Consider the following 18,204-nt stretch of genomic DNA (forward strand, 5'->3'; position numbering starts at 1 on the left):
GTGTGTGAGGGAGGCTGGAGATTAAGTGGGCACATACTGTAGTCACGGTCAGGTTCAGAATGTGACTTTGCCCTGATCCTGCTTCTGTCATGCAGCAAAAGTGATGACTGCTGAAATGTGAGGCTCGCATATGGACGCAGATATCCGAGACGGGACACTAAGAGTAGCCTGAGCGTGCCAGCAAACTGTGTGTGTGTGTGTGTGTGTGTGTGTGTGTGTGTGTGTGTGTGTGTGTGTGTGTGTGTGTGTGTGTGTGTGTGTGTGTGTGTGTGGGACACCAGGGGTGGGAATCACACAAAGATATTAAAGAAAGAACTGGTGGGAGATGATTTTGTTTTTTGAGTGGATGTCACGGCTGCAGCACATGTGAGTTCTGCAAGCGTGACACCTGACCTGGTATTTGTCTTACAGTAATACCAGGCTTAGCTATGCTGTTAGTTTGTGTTCCAGAAAGTTCCAGTAGCCTGTTCTCACACACACACACACACACACACACACACACACACACACACACACACACACACACACACACACACACACACACACACACACACACACACACACACACACACACACACACACACACACACACACACACACAAACACACACACACAAAAACAATCACTGACCTTCCAGTCCCCCATTACACCATTAGTGCTTATGATCAGGGGGCGGCAGTCGCTTTCATGTTTCTCTGCAGCTGCTCTCAGCTCTATTTTAGGCAGGCTGCTACGGACCCTCAGAACACACACACACACGTCACACACACACACACACACACACACACACACACACACACACACACACACACACACACACACACACACACACACACTCACACACAATGCATTCAAACCATCTTGTAATGCAGAGTGATCTCACCCGTCCCGTTAACACGTCCCCTCTGATCTCACTTTTCTTGCACACGCAGCAGGCCATTCTGGAAATGGTGGGATGCAGTTAACTTGCTTGGGAAAAGAAACTAAGTCTAATTAAATGTTAAATGTTTGCCTCACATCTTAGACTGTGGTTTGTGTTCTTATAGACTTGCAAATGAACTGATGTATGAATGTGCATTACCCGTTTTTGCCTAAATTGGTGGATGACTTTGCAGATCTTTTACTAAATTTAAAGGAAGGTAAGGTATGCGTTTATTTATATAGCACATCTTCAGACACAGAGGCAATTCAAAGTGCTTGACATCAACATTAACACTTAATAAGAAGACAAAATAAAGGAACACAATAAATACAAAAATAAACATAATGGAATAACAGATTCATAAAAACCAAAAGTACAACGACCACAGTGTGGGAAATAGGTCTAGGTTGTCAAATGGATCATATCCTTTAATGTTATATTGAAATATTGTGGTTAAGTCGGTCAAACTCAGTTAAATTATCTATTGTCTACACATCTGATTCTCTGTGTGTGCACGTAAACATATTCATTATAAAGCTGGAAATATGTCTTTTTTTCTCCATATAACTTAACTTTAAACTGTTAGGCTCCGTTTAATTTAGACTTTTGATTTATTGAATTACCAAAAAACATGCTATATCTATCATTAAAAAGTAATTGCCTCAGTTGTAAACAAACACAGTACTTGAGTAGATGCACTTACGCCACTTTTTGCTCGTCCTTGATGATAACAACATTAAGGGTAGATTAAGTATTATTATTATTTGACTATCACACCTCATTTTGTACTCTTACTTTACAGTACTTGAGTGAATGTACCCTGATACTTCCCACCAATGCTTACTCAGTATTCGCAGTAACATAAAGTGGGCAAGGCCGCCTTAACGCACGGGCTGACCTGGGCTGAAGCCCAGGGGCCTACGGAGATCGGGGGCCTATCATGAGCCAATAAAAAAATGCTTTGTTTTGTAATTCGTCAAATGTTCTGTCCATCATTTGATCTGAATGTATGTGGCTTGTGATTGATACAAGTTACAAGACACCCACCCCGTGGGCATCACTTAACAGCCAATCAAAATGAGAATATATTTCACATGTGACTTATTCAAAATGCGAGTGATTGAGTGACAGAGGAAAGTTGTTTAGGTGAAAATGTCGGAGAAGAAAAAGTTTGGAAAAGGAGATTGTTGAGGGAAAAGGAGTTTCGAGACGAGCAACTATTTAAAAAAAATGCCGAAGCTTACAGGTTATTTTAAACCTGTAGGCCAGGATGAGGAGGAAGGACAGATGAGTTCTGTACCGAGCGGCAGCGGTGTGTGTGTGTGTGTGTGTGTGTGTGTGTGTGTGTGTGTGTGTGTGTGTGTGTGTGTGTTTGTGTGTGTGTGTGTGTGTGTGTGTGTGTGTGTGTGTGTGTGTGTGTGTCAGAGCCTGCCGAGGCTATACATTACTTTGATTTGTTGTTTAAATAGGGGGCCTACAAAACCCATCAGCCCCAGGGCCTGATGGCAGGTTAAGGCGGGCCTGAAAGTGGGTAAGTAGGTCTCGTATTAATCTGACTATCAAACATCATTTTCTACTTCTTTATACAACCAGTTATAATAAGGGTTGGTCAAACGTCAATCGTGTATGCATAGGACAATAGTATGAATGAAACCAGGTCAGAAGGTCCTGATGATGGGGGAGATGTCTTTGGGCGTCTCTTCGGTGAAAAGAGGGAAACGTTGTCACAATGGATTTGAGGAGAACGTCCCTTCAGCCTGGAGCAAACCTCAGCGCCCTCATAATCTCATGTTGCTCCTAATGTCTCCGTGAAACATCGTCACCAACAATCATGTCTCTTTGCATGAAAGTCAAGATGATTAAATGAAATGTATAATCATAACAATCCCTTTTTTTAATTTAGGACTGAATGCAGACTCACTACTGGTAAATCAGTGTTATGGAGGTATTTTGAACTCTTACACACAGCTGTCTTCTGTGATTCTTGGATGTAATATAATACAAATATTACATAATTGAATTATTCATGAATCTAATTATAAGCTAATAGCTGACTGACACAATGACTGAGCAATAACCAGTGAACACCAAATGTCTTTAATGCATCATAAACATTATGTTAATGTGTTCTAACACTCTTATAAGTATTGTTATATTTTTTCTTTCATTATATTAATTTATTTGATTTTTTATTGGACATTTTTCTTTAACTTCTTATGTTTTTATATATATTTGTAATGTTTGAAGGTAGTTTTATGTATTATATATCGAGATTTCATTCTCTTATGTTTCTACAAATATTTTATATATTTTTTATTCAAGATTTTGATTGAACTTGTGTTCTCTTAATTTTTGTTATCTGACCATTTAGTTTTTATGTGTTTAACAATATTTATTTTACACAATTTCCCTATTTTAATTCTGAAAATAGAAGAATTTCCTAATCACATGTACGGAAGCCCTTCAAGGCCATAATAACAGGCCATATTTGTTAAATATTATGTAAATACTAAAATAATATACATTTTGTTCCCAAGATAATGAGATAAAAAATATTTGTTGTCTACAATGCAGAATTGCCCCGATACACATGTGTGAAAGCTTGCCATGACGGACATTTTATAATCACGTATGTACGGAAGCCCTTAACGGCTATAATTAAACAGTGTGTTACCCTTATATTACCATGATGACAAGTTAATTAATTCAACAGTATTGCCCCTATATGTAAAGCTTCCCATGACGGACGTGACGAGCGCTCGTCTCAGTTTGCTTGAACTGTAATGACTCAAACTGATGAGAAAACCTGTCAACATGTGCTCAGATAAAAACGACACGAACAGTCTTTAATCAGAATCAACATGAGTGTAGGACACAGAGAGAAAATGCTGTTTACTCTATAATCGTTAACTTAAAATGCCGAGTGATAGCTTTATGGCGGCTGAGATTTGTTTGTGTAAATATAAGAGATGAAGCGATGCTATGCTAAGCTATGCCAGGCATGGTAAAGTGATCTGCTTAATACTGATGTCTTAGCAGCAGCGATATCCCCTCACTGCTTACAAGCCTTAATCTATTTCAGACGCACACGCTAGAACAGTCAGAAGTTAAATTTACAGACATATGAGAAACTCAAATCTGAGAGGCCAGACGTGTTTATTCCGAATGTCCAAATATTCCCACAGACACACGATACTCCGTGTTATTACACAGACTAACACGGAGTAATCTGTAATAATGACATGTGATTACGCACGTTAACAAACGCTAATGTGTTGGAAAGCTGCAAATTCACATAGACTAATTATTAATTGATTGGTTTAATTAATATATCTGACTGCAATTACATTATTGTATTTAATAAAACAATCATTAACCGTTCATTTATTGAGGAACTATAAATAATATACTTTTTTTTACCAATACCTTGATAAAAAGATATTATTATAACAAAAAATGTTGTTATTTATTTATATATTATTATGTATTCATGCATTTATTTATTAATAATAATAAAAAAAAATGCTAATTAAGTGGTAGGATGTTCATTTATAGTCTTTACTTTTGCTATTGGCTTAAAAAAATAGGAATATTTCTGGCTAAATAATAATTGTGTAGGGAATGTTATGCAACTTTACCGCAATACATTTTCTTAAAACAACTAGACTTACTTTCAAAAAACCGAGTAGGCTACGATTAATTTGACACTTAATATAATGTATTAGTTTGGATTTTAACTAACCTTATTCAATTACATGGAACCTGCTGACAATATGCGTTTCATTTAAACATACTTACACTTTTCGAGGGCACATATACAGTATATAGTTGTGTACTTACATTTTCCCCAATGGTGTTGTATTACCTTTGAGCATGCATCAGCGTTGTGGTCGTCTGTTGAAAACTGATATAAGTTTTAAAGCGATAGTTTACTCACTGAATACAATCTTAATCGACAGCAATGATTGTGAGAACAACAACTCCCATGATCCCTAGCGGCTACATGAGCCACCAAACTCAGTTAATGAATTCATAAAAATCGAATTTATGCAGTGAATGATCCACTTTGTGCATGCCCAATTTGACCTCAAGACACCTGGGCAGAGGGCAACATTAAGGTGAGCAGAGATGAAGAGTTCTGCCCATATATTGCACGATAAGTCGATAGCATAATTATAGCCACAGGCCTAATTGAGCGTGTTCCCAGAAGAGTAGATCTGCATTTGCTGATTATAAACAAGATAATTGTAGATCGTCCGGCCTGATAAAAATCAGACCTGTCGCCACATTCTGCTAAACGACCTCCGTGAAGGGAGGATACACTTATAAGGTTTTGGTTTATATTTGTCTTGTGCAACCAAATCGTATCCACATCAGAATAGTAACAGAGATATTCTATACTATTACTGACGAGTTCATCTTCACGAGAGGAGCACCAGAATATTCCTGCAGAGGCTAGAGGAACACCTGACGTGACACACGAGACAACATAAACAAATGATATGTGGTATTATGATAAACAAATAGCAATGTGAGCTATGAGCTGATATTTACTGCTCCAAAATTCTGTCTGTCTGTCTGTCTGTCTGTCTGTCTGTGTGTCTGTCTCTGTGTGTGTGTGTGTGTGTGTGTGTGTGAGTGTGTGTGTGTCTGTGTGTGTCTGTGTGTGTCTGTGTGTCTGTCTGTCTGTGTGTGTGTGTGTCTCTGTGTCTGTGTGTGTGTCTGTGTGTCTGTGTGTCTGTCTGTCTGTCTGTCTGTCTGTCTGTCTGTGTGTGTGTGTGTGTGTGAGTGTGTGTGTGTCTGTGTGTGTGTCTGTCTGTCTGTCTGTCTGTGTGTGTGTGTGTCTCTCTCTGTGTGTGTGTGTGTGTGTGTGTGTGTCTGTGTGTCTGTGTGTCTGTCTGTCTGTCTGTCTGTCTGTCTGTCTGTGTGTGTGTGTGTGTCTGTGTGTGTGTCTGTCTGTCTGTCTGTGTGTGTGTGTGTCTCTGTGTGTGTGTGTGTGTGTGTGTGTGTGTGTGTGTGTGTGTGTCTGTCTGTCTGTCTGTCTGTCTGTCTGTCTGTCTGTCTGTCTGTCTGTCTGTCTGTCTGTCTGTCTGTCTGTCTGTCTGTCTGTCTGTCTGTCTGTCTGTGTGTGTGTGTGTGTGTGTGTGTGTGTGTGTGTGTGTGTGTGTGTCTCTGTTGCTGTAACTCGACACTAATCCCGGAGTGATCAGCGGTGGAAACGGTACAAACTGACCCGAGACAAACTGAGGCACCTGCCGCGTTAATGTGAGACCTCGCAGAAGATGCTTTGATTTACTGCCTCCTCTTTTCCCCCCGGACCTCATTATGAAAAGGTCAGCGTGAGGCCAGCGTCGCTGAGAGGATGAGCCTCCACGATACACAGAAGTGAACATGAGACGGGGAATTAAAAACATTCTGATAAGACAAGAGGGAGTTCATCGAAGTAAAAACAAATGTGAGACTTATCAAACACACATAATCATACTAGTGGGAAAGAAGACATACAAAATACACATTAAGTCATTTATTTGCCCAATGTTGTCTAATTGCGTCTGAAAATGTCTCTAAAAATCAGAGGAGAGGATGAACTTCGACGATACACAGAAGTGAACATGAGACAGGGAATTCCAAACATTCTGATAAGACAAGAGGGAGTCCATCGATTGAAATGCATCTGTAGGATTGCATAGCTTTCTTACTGTATATGGTCTATTCAAGGTGCTTTGTTATCTTCATGCAATACCAAATTTAAGATTTTGGGATATTTTGCTTCAATAACATGTCACATTTTAGACTTATCAAACACACATAATCATACTAGTGGGATAGAAAACATACAAAATACACATTAAGACATTTATCTGACCAATTTTGTCTAATTGCGTCTGAAAATAAGAAGTGAGAATTAGATAATTTCAGGGAGGAGAGAAACTGCCGTTACAGACCATTTACATCCACCAAATTCTATATTACACACCGCAGGAAATGGAAAAGGTATAGTACATGCAAATAAATATGAGACACCTGTTTTAACAAGGCATAACATCTTTATTGTTATACACATAACTTCATCTCCAAAGACTTTGCACAAATCAGTGGGGTAACATGAACCTTGAGATATCAAAAGTCTCCCGCAGTTCCTCGTCATTTCCGAAAATACTCAAACAATACATCTGCCTTTCACATCCCCAAAATGGTACATACAGTACAACCAATTAGAAATAAAGTATTTTTTTATCCACTGTCAAACATTATCGTATGTGCATTACATTACCAATTACAAACAAGTTATATTCATTGTCAAAATACAGGTGTGCAAATTGTTAGAAAAATACCAACTCATATACCAGATTCTGGATTGTGCTCTGTAAAAATCCTTACAAATAGTATATAATAATCTATATATAAATGACTCCAACATGCAATGCTGCATTTCCAAAAATATCCCATACACTGTTCTGTTAAACCCTCCGAAGCTCCACCGCGCTCGCGTGAAGCCGTTAAAACAAGAAAAGAGGGCGTGGCAAAAAGAGGGTGAAAAATGCATCACATTTTGTCATAAAATCTTAAATAATTTAGTGTCCTGGTCTGCGTTGATGTCCACATTTTAATATATTGTTTGCTAATATCTGAAGCTACTCCATATGTGATGTGTGCAGCAAATAAAACCATAGAAAGCCCTTTTTTTTGTTGAATGATGACCAGCGATTGTACATTGAATAAATAATTAACCTCGGTCGTGATGACAGAAAAATGCATATAAATAACCACGTTTTTTTAAATCAAAGAAACTCATGCCATTTCTGCAACAAAGACTACAAACAGAGGCTCTAACGTGTGAGTCAGGCGATGACAACAGTCGAATATCCCCCGCACGACGACAAAGTTAAGACAAGGACGGCATCTCTTCCCCTCCCCCTTCCTCATCTCTTTCTGAGGTAAACAGAAGTTCTGTTAAAGACTTTTTAAAGGCATCTCTCCCTGGCGCCACATTCCCCATGGCCTCGACCTGAATAAACCCAACTTCCTGATCCATCTGACCCACCCAGTCTTTGCATTTTAGTGGAGACATTCAAAGCAAAAAGAAAAGAACAGAGGAACTCAAACTGCTTCATTTCCTTCCTTCTGGTTTAATAAATAACATAAGACATTTGTCACTCTCTCAGAGCTACGTAGCTTTTAAACCTCCTTCCTCAACACAACCGGCTCAAAACCAGAGAATTTAAATGATGAGAGTCTGACAAAATAAATGGAAAATAAGGATTATCTTTAATATATTACTATACCCCCCCCCCCCCCTTCTTTTTGGCAAAATATACTATAAGCTTTTCTTTGAAAAAATAAAACATATTGCACTTTCAGTAACGTGTAATGTCAAATTACAACTTAATAAAACGAAAAAAGGGGGGAAACTAAATGAGAGTGGGGAGAAATGTTCCTTTTTCAACTACTAGCAACATTCAACAACGAACAAAAAGAAAACAAACGAGATGTTAAAACTGTACCATGCACGGGGAGGTTTCAGAGCAGTGCATCCTGGGTAACGGTGGAGGGAGTTGTGTGAACAGAGTAAGACTGAGTGACCATGGAGCAGTTTCCTCTTGCAGGATTTGGTGTAACCCCAGAAAACGAGCCCCTCCCTCAGCGATGCCCGCCCCCCCCCCAAAAGGGTCGCCTTCTCACATCTCCCCATCAAAACGTCAGATGGCAAAATAGAAAGGCAGCTGTTTGCTCCCGTCATATTTCAAAGTGCATCTCCACACTCCTGCGACCGTCCGTTTCCCACACTGTGTGGTTTTGCATTTTTAAACTTTTATAATTTTTATTTATCATCTCACTAGACACAACATTTCCCCCCCAGGAGGAGCTGCTAATCGACAGGTGTGGCCCCCGAAGAAAAGGCCCCTGACAGGGTGGTGTTTTTTTGGGGGGGGCCTTCACCTTCACTTCCTGATTCTCCTACGGCCGCAACCCCGTGTCTCACTGGGCGCCATTTTCTTTTTTCAAGGCCGGCGATGCAACTGTACCGGCCGCGAAGGTTTCACTGCAACATGAAGATAAGATAAGAAGTTCTTTGTTGATCACAATTTGGGACATTTTGGTGTTGCAGCATCAAAAGACATGGCATTAGGCGCATTCACACCGCACTACTTTTCCCACAAAGGTTCATCAGAACTTAGTTCATCAGAACTCTTTAGTTCTGATGAACTAAGTACAGATCGCGTTCACACCGGAATAAGTCCCTGAGGGAGGATTAGGCAAATGAAGCCGCTGACGTCACTTCTTCTTCTTCTTCTGCTTTGGGTTTACTGGCAGGCCGCAAACAACTTCACGGCGTATACTGCCGCCCGAAGTCCCCGCCCGGAAGTCCCCGGAGTTAGGGACTGGCTTCAGTAGAAGCTGCTGGGACTCCCAGGAGCTTCTACTGAAGCCTTCCGAGTAAATCGCCAGAACACCGACACCTCCTCATCTCCACCACTCCCATGTTTTCTTTTGTGTTGCCATAAGTTAGTCTCTCTGCGTTTCTGCGCTGGGCTAATGCTAATGCTAATAATGCTAATGCGAGGATAATAAAATGGCGGCTTCACAAAACCTTTTTGGAGTTTTACGGGGCGTGGTTTGCAATCCGCCCAGCCAATCAGACACAGGAACCTTTTTCTCCAAAGAAAGTCCCTGCTCTCTAGCAGGGACGGAAAAGGGGGTGAAAAAGGTTCTCATGAACTAAGTTCTAGTTCCGGCTCTTTTTAGTGTGAACGCGACATTTCTGAACTAAAGTGGGAAAAGTACTGCGGTGTGAACGCGGCTAATGTACAATAACAATGTAAAGACTAGAAATAAACAAGAAAGTAGAAGTAGGGGTGGATTTAATGACACATGGAGTATAAAGAGGTCAGATTCATATTTGTAAATACTTATAAATACATTAATTCAGGGATGTTTAAAGTCTGAAACTGTGCGTATTCACTTAGGCAAAGTAAACCTTACTTTACTGGTTTACTTTTGCTCAACTCCTGGATACCTTTGTGATCATAACTTAGATATTTGATCCCATAAACTTGAGAAAATTGGGAGTTTAACTTCAGAGTACACATATTAAACATGCTAATTAAAAATGTTCCTGTCCTTTCAATTTTTTTAACTCTTAACTTCTGTATTCGGAAAATGGGACGAACAGTAAAATCCCCCGAAGTTTAGGCTAGATAGGTTCATTACATTACTCTGAGTGATGTTTTAAAAAGAAAGAAAGAAACAAATGTCTCTGATTGGTGCTTTTTAAATGTCATTAGTTTCCATTTGTCCTTACTCCTCTTTGAAAGTTAAATTGATATCTTTAACTTGTTCACGTACAAATATATTTACATTTTTATGGAACACTGATAGTTGTTCTTTTACATTTTATAGACCAATCAACCTACCATTTGATCCAGATAATATGAACAGGTTAATCAATAATGAAACTAATCCTTAGTTGCAGCCCTATGTGATCTTCCGTGAGTAACTAACTGTAATATTACGTAACATCCATTCAGGGAGCCTCTCACTTTGAACACCTCGGCATTAAATCATCTTGTGCGTTTCCATTTACAACTGATGAATAAAAAAAAGTGTGCGGTAGAATAAATGAACGTACCTGAGAAACAGCATCATCATGTCAGAAAATGGACAAATATAATTGCAAGGCCAATATTCAGCAGCATAACCATAGCAACAAGGACCGAGTTAGGACCCTGCAAAAAAAGAAAAGGCATTATGATTAATACCAGATATTACATAATAATATACAACAACTATCACACCATTGATACAGACTGAGAAAATATGAAGCATCGAGGAATAGAAACTTATTCAGGTCTGCTTTTTTTCACCTCTCTTGTTTGCTATTACGAGAAATGTAAATTAATTATACTTGAGTGCTCATGGTTTATGTAAAATTAGCTAAGACATGTAGTTGTGGTGAGTCTTACCAACCTATAGCATCTGACACAAGTTACCTGGTTTCTAATTGAGACTTTTATTTGTCAAAATGTGGAGTCTGGACCCTGAAGGCAGCATCTCTACAAAAAGCCAATGGGATTTCTCCATGTGATTCTGGATTATTCAACGTTAATGATACTTGCACATTTTTTTCAGCAGGATAATCTCCACATATGAACACCACTTTATGATTTCTAAAGTAAAAAGCTAATATTGGGTTATAAAGGAACTACAGCTCGGTCACATGACTTCAAGTCACCACCGCTAAGCTAAAGATGTCTAATGTTGGGCTATAAAGGAACTACAGCTCGGTCACATGACTTCACGTCACCACCGCTAAGCTAAAGGTGGCTAATGTTGGGCTATTAAGGAACTACAGCACGGTCACATGACTTCACGTCACCACCGCTAAGCTAAAGGTGGCTAATGTTGGGCTATAAAGGAACTACAGCACGGTCACATGACTTCACGTCAACACCGCTAAGCTAAAGGTGGCTAATGTTGGGCTATAAAGGAACTACAGCACGGTCACATGACTTCACATCACCACCGCTAAGCTAAAGGTGGCTAATGTTGGGCTATAAAGGAACTACAGCACGGTCACATGACTTCACGTCACCACCGCTAAGCTAAAGGTGGCTAATGTTGGGCTATAAAGGAACTACAGCACGGTCACATGACTTCACGTCACCACCGCTAAGCTAAAGGCGGCTAATGTTGGGCTATAAAGGAACTACAGCACGGTCACATGACTTCACGTCACCACCGCTAAGCTAAAGGAGGCTAATGTTAGGCTATAAAGGAACTACAGCACGGTCACATTACTTCACGTCACCACCGCTAAGCTAAAGGAGGCTAATGTTGGGCTATAAAGGAACTACAGCACGGTCACATGACTTCACGTCACCACCGCTAAGCTAAAGGTGGCTAATGTTGGGCTATAAAGGAACTACAGCACGGTCACATGACTTCACATCGCCACCGCTAAGCTAAAGGAGGCTAATGTTGGGCTATAAAGGAACTACAGCACGGTCACATGACTTCACGTCACCACCGCTAAGCTAAAGGTGGCTAATGATGTGCTATAAAGGAACTACAGCACGGTCACATGACTTCACGTCACCACCGCTAAGCTAAAGGTGGCTAATGTTGGGCTATAAAGGAACTACAGCACGGTCACATGACTTCACGTCACCACCGCTAAGCTAAAGGTGGCTAATGTTGGGCTATAAAGGAACTACAGCACGGTCACATGACTTCACGTCACCACCGCTAAGCTAAAGTAAAGAACCAAACGTAAATATCTCTCAAGCTTGCGTTTACTACAGAAATGCTGTCTTATTTCAAGGTTTAAAGACTCATTCCTGCACTTACTGTCTCCTCCATGCTGTCTGCGATCTCCATGCTGGCTTTCTTTGCGTCTGCGAGGCTCTTTGGCTTTAGGGAATCCTGCTTCCTGAGTTTGGGGTCGCTCTTGTTCTCCCGTAGAGAAGGTTTCGGAGTGATGCTGTAGGATTTTGGGGGCTGTGGGGGCATTCGTGCCAGATCCAGGATGGTTGGCTCTTCTTCTCTATCCTCCTCGGGGTCTGGGGGTGGACGGACCCTCGTTGGGGCTTTGACGTAGTAGCTGTGGTACTCACTATGGACCTCTCCATTAACAGGGACTGAAGGAGGAGGAGGAGATACAGATGCAGGTGGAGGCTGAGATTTAGCAGGTTTTGGGGGAGCCTCAGCAACATGGACCCTTTCCTCTTTACTCAACTTCCTGCCTGACTTCGTCTTCTCCTCCTTGCTGGTTTTCCGGGATGGTTTCTCCTCCTTGCTGGTTTTGCGGCTGCTGCTGCTGTTGGGAAGCTGATCCTTCTTCTTCTTGCTGGAGTGAGGCGAGGGGGGAGGCGTGACCACGGCATTTGCCACGGGGGAACGAGGGGGAGTCGCGCCTTTTCGGTAGAATTGGGGAGAATCTTTGTTGGGTTTCTCCGTCTTTTCAACAGGGACCTCTTTAATCTCCACTGGCTCCTTCTGAGGCTGTTTGATGTAGTCAGGCCCTGCAGGGGGAGGGAGGGGAGACACTTTAACATCTTCACACCTGAACACACCTGAGTTTGTGTATTGATATCACAAGTCATAGAGCAAGGAGATCCTGTATAGTGGTTTTGTTCTAACTTTGGAGAACGATACAATAAGAGGCTTTGATGTCGGATCTGAAATGTTTTTTGCAACACAGCAGCTCCATTTGCAACATCAACAAGGACACATATTAAGACATGACATTACAATCACTGAAGACAATGTTTTAAAGACCCTTTAATGTGCATTTGATCTAGGATTTAGCTCAGTGTTTAATTTGAGGATTTACTGGCGCACATAAGAGTGCAAAGAACTTTTAGTTTTTCCTCTGTGCAACCTCCAAGTCTGAAGTCAAAGACAATGAAGAAGTGTCTTAAAGGTGGGGTAGGTCATTTTGTGAGAAACCAGCTCGAGTGCGCTAGAATTAGAAAATACACAGCCGGAAAAAATCTGCCACTTCCTCACAGAGCCCCTCCTCCAACACACAGGAAAGCGCACATGACCAATGAGGGCACGAGATAAGTTTGTGCACAGATGGAAGGCTGACAGGCAGGTAGGCCATCCAGTTACTTTAGCCGGGCCGGCTCAGATGATTGGTCGTGCTTTTTACAGAACCACGGCTTCCACTGATGACATTTTTTATGGATTTATTGTCAAAGCACTTCAGATATTCATTGCTATCTGGATGTTAAGAGCATTCCATGGAATATAACACAAAGTCATCTCGAGCCGGTTTCTCAAACTTACCTACCCCACCTTTAAAGCTTGTTTCTCTTTCATAATTATAAAAGAATATATGTGGAGGAGACTCCAAATAAGTTGTATAGAAGTCTATGAGCACATAAACATAATACTCACATGATTTAATAACTCAGTAAACCGTGTTAGGTCTCAATAAAGCAGTGTTTTCTTTTTGACCAGCCAGAAATATACAAAATCTGCATTATCTGAGGTTCAGAGCCAACACCATGCTACTCAGAAATGAGGATAATCTTTCCGTCCTGAGCCCAGTTGAACTTTCAATTAAAATATTCATGAATTAACATTATATATGCAACCCTGCTGCACAGAGTGGGGGAAACAGCCTGATTAATGCAGGGTCACAAACACCATTTTCAAAAAAGAAAGCTCGTCTTCATCATCAGCCATTCTCTTTTATCAGAGCCATGACTCCCTGGATAATAAACATCTGACACACACACGGCTGTACACGAAGAAAGACCACCTTAAAGCGCTGAGATGAGTCTTTATTTGGTCCCTTGAGACTCTTAAATATCACACATGATGTGCAGATACTCAGATCCAGACTGAACGCACGCTCCTCTCTAAGTGTGTGTTTTGAACATTCATTACGGACGGTACGTCCTCTAATAAGTGAACAAAAGGTCCTTGATCCGAATGTTAATTGCTTTTTTTGCATGCGAGAAAAATGACACTTTATCCGTCCCTTTGTTCCGTATTGAATTAATAATTATTAGAGACATCGGGCTCTTTGTTTGCCGTTCTTTTTTTTCTTCACTTCTCCTAAATTAGACGGTGTCAGAGTGACGAACAGAAGGACAATGGCGCTTTGTTAGAAGTAAATCACATGGTACGAGAAGGATCCTCCGCACCCCATAAAGTGTGAAATACAGAGAAATACATAAAAACAGTTATAGAGGGAATTGATTTTATATTAAGTATAAGGGAAGACTGCTTTTTTACTTCTATTCACCCAACCAGACACTTTAAACTGAGTCAGTGACTACGTATACATGCAGAAAATATTGAATTGTCTACCCCTCTTCTGAACAATTTAAATATTTATACTTATCTATTAGCATGGATTATAAAAATACATATTACACTTATGTTCCTCTTTGAATGCAGGAATCAGGAAGTGTTTTTTTTCAGCATGTTGTATGCAAATAAGCAACAACTCACACATTTGCCACAGTCATGTAACCACTTTGGGAGCAGCAACGTATTTTTCAGGAAAGGTCAAGAAACTGAATACTTTGTGTAAACGTCGTCAAAATAAGGTGATTTTATTCAGATTATTGTGTTTAAAACGAGTATATCTCACTAGATCAATGAAAGGATTTACAAGACACCTCTTATATGCATGCCACCCTAATTTGCACACTGTAATTCAATATAAAATAATTGATATTAATTAAGATTTGTCTCCTTTCCATCTAGGAACAATAGAGCAAACATCAAATCCAGAAGGGAACAAGTCCGCAGTACTCGAAAGCCCAAAGTCATTTTCGGACGCATGGCTTTTGTAATTTGTTTCATAACTTTAATAACCACTACAAAGAGACTTAGGGGGAGACATTAGAACATCTGCGGGGCTTAATATATATCCTCTGGGATTCATTTCACACCATAACTCAATAAGAGCGAGGACTTGGTGTGCGGGCCGAGCAGTTTCACGCTGTTTGGGGACAGATTCCTGCCAGGGCTTCCAGACATTTCCTGAATGCTTCTGGACACTTAAACGACCCGCGGACTCACACACTCACACTGAGGTGCAACTCCAGCAGGAAGAAATACTCCTGAAGACACGCCGCATCCAAAACTATGCTGAACACGCTTTTACAATCCTAAAGCTGCTGTAGATCAATGGAGATGCATTTATATGGAGTATTTATATTGATTCACATTCGGCTCGTTGCCTACAGAAATAATTGTGCAAACATCAAATGTAGAAGTGATTTGATGCTCTTTAAAAGACTGAGATGTATCTAGTGATCGGTGTTGTTGTATTTGAGAGTGTAGATCTTGTCGTAATGAGTCAGGGATTACATTTGCATGAACTTAGACTCAAAAGGCGATTGTGTTTGGTTTTTAGGAACACTGATCAGATGCAGCCTTTAAAGAAGGGCTTTGAAATGGCCAAACAAATTAAAAAAACTCAACAGAAATTCAAATAAGGACTAAGGCTGCAGCTATTTTCATAATTGAATAATAGCTTGGTGAATAACATATCAGCAAATAGTGAAAAAAGGTCCATTGAACATCCAAGAAGTCCAAGTTAATGTATTTAAAATGAAACAACAAGGACAAATCAATACTGCAGCTTAATCAATGATCCAAATAGTTGGCGATTACTTTCTGCGGATCAAATTGAATCAACGACAGCCTTTTGAGGATTTCTTCCTCAATTATTTCCCAGAGCTGTAAAATGTTCCGTGTCTTTTTACTTCATCTTTGTCTCTTTGAGGTTTATTAGAATATAATCTTTCCTTTAGGCGCTGTGTGTCAGTTGTCTTCATGTTAATCCACTGCACATTTTCTGCTCTACTGCACTCTTGGCAAAACACACGCGCTGACAATGACACACACACACACACGCACACGCACACGCACACACACACACACACACACACACACACACACACACACACACACACACACACACACACACACACACGATCATATACTCTCAAAAAACACACGACTGATTGGCCGTTTACTGTAAGAACCAGTGTCACCCTGCCGGCCTTGAATATGAGAAGAGGAGGGCAGGTCAATGTGTGTGTGTGTGTGTGTGTGTGTGTGTGTGTGTGTGTGTGTGTGTGTGTGTGTGTGTGTGTGTGTGTGAGAGAGAGAGAGAGAGAGAGAGAGAGAGAGAGAGAGAGAGAGAGAGAGAGAGAGAGAGAGAGAGAGAGAGAGAGAGAGAGAGAGAGAGAGAGAGAGAGAGAGTGTGTGCGTGTGTGTGTGTGTGTGTGTGTGTGTGTGTGTGTGTGTGTGTGTGTGTGTGTGTGTGTGTGTGTGTGTGTCGTTATCACATATGTTGCCGCTGTGCATCATTTTCACTTCAACGGAAGATTCATACTGTCCACAGACAGTATCACAGGATATAAAGCAAAGCAATTCTGACTAAAAGAAAATGTGTTTTTTCACCATTTGAATCTCGAGTCACACTTCCCATATTATAAACATTGTTAGAATGCGTACTAATCTGCTTTAAGCACTGTATAATTATAGTTATACGCACTCTTCAGTATTCATTATGCCTTGTAAGAGTAACCACAACACATTTCACAATGACTCGAGGTCAGGTTCACAATGCTTCATAATTACAGCGGACTCACTGACCTATTACTGTGCAAAGAATAGTAATATATTATTATTAAAATAGTTTAAATGCATATACGATACAGATTATAATCACTGCTATAATACATTATGATGTGAGGCTGTTATCCTACATGGATGTGGTTGTTTAGTTCTGCTTAATCTCATTTGTTCATGGATATAAACAGACTGCTGCTGCTGCTATAAAATGATCTCATGCACAGGAATATAAATATATATTTCAACATGCAAAATGTTTGCTAAGTGTTTCAGTGTGTCTTTAAGTGAAGTACAAACATCAAATAAGTGTCAGTGAAGCGCTCGTTGTGTTGTTCATTGATGATGGATTTGATTATGTTTTATTATTATCCCGTTCTTGATATATAGTGTAATATATGTATAGGTCTGGTCTGTGGGTGGTGATCTCAGCAGGGTCTCTTCACAGTTATATTTAATATTCATGACTCAATTTGCAGCTTTTTGCAGATTTTTCTCTTTCCTCCTCCTCACAGTAACAGATGGGCGGGGGGGGGGGGGGGGCGGGTCTTTGTTGAACCACATTATTTCCGCTTCTCTTACTTAACATGCACACTACCAGGCTCATGATTAACACCAGGATAAGCTCAACTGGGATACTGATGAGCATGGAGACACTTACACACATGCATATAACGTGTGTGTTTGTGTGTGTGTGTGTGTGTGTGTGTGTGTGTATGTCTGTGTGTGTGTGTGTGTGTGTGTGTGTGTGTGTGTGTGTGTGTATGTGTGTGTGTATGTCTGTGTGTGTGTGTGTGTGTGTATGTCTGTGTGTGTGTGTATGTGTGTGTGTATGTGTGTGTGTCTGTGTGTGTGTGTGTGTGTGTGTGTGTGTGTGTGTGTGTGTGTGTGTGTGTGTGTGTGTGTGTGTGTGTGTGTGTGTGTGTGTGTGTGTCTGTGCCACATGCAAAGAAGGTCTTCCCTTCAAATGATCTGACATGTGACAGATGGAGAATATAGATGAGGTAACTAACACAAACTTTATATTTGGTGAATCTAAAAACATGAATACATTCTTAACATTGGTTATTGTGCATTTTTGTCTCTTTTTGGCAATAATTACACAACAAATATGAGTTTAGGGAGGTGAAGACAGTCTGTATCGGCCGTAAATGCACATTTCCTTGAATACTACA

The 18,204-nt window shown here is 40.4% G+C and overlaps 1 protein-coding gene across 2 annotated transcripts in view; it reads right to left on the reverse strand.

The window, feature by feature from the left end:
• Positions 1 to 6,949: 6,949 nt before the first annotated feature.
• The window catches only part of jph1a (junctophilin 1a), a 51,608-nt gene continuing 40,353 nt past the window's right edge, over positions 6,950 to 18,204 (reverse strand). For both annotated transcript variants that reach the window (XM_079660914.1, XM_079660913.1), the window contains 3 exons: positions 12,272 to 12,945; positions 10,554 to 10,650; positions 6,950 to 8,966 (listed from right to left, as the gene is read on the reverse strand). In XM_079660914.1, the coding sequence (XP_079517040.1) occupies positions 10,570 to 10,650; positions 12,272 to 12,945 (755 nt within the window). In that variant the 3' untranslated portion in view covers positions 6,950 to 8,966; positions 10,554 to 10,569. The remainder of the gene's footprint in view (positions 8,967 to 10,553; positions 10,651 to 12,271; positions 12,946 to 18,204) is intronic.

Source organism: Notothenia rossii (assembly GCF_949606895.1).
Source record: "Notothenia rossii genome assembly, chromosome: 12".
Taxonomy (NCBI): Eukaryota; Metazoa; Chordata; class Actinopteri; order Perciformes; family Nototheniidae; genus Notothenia; species Notothenia rossii.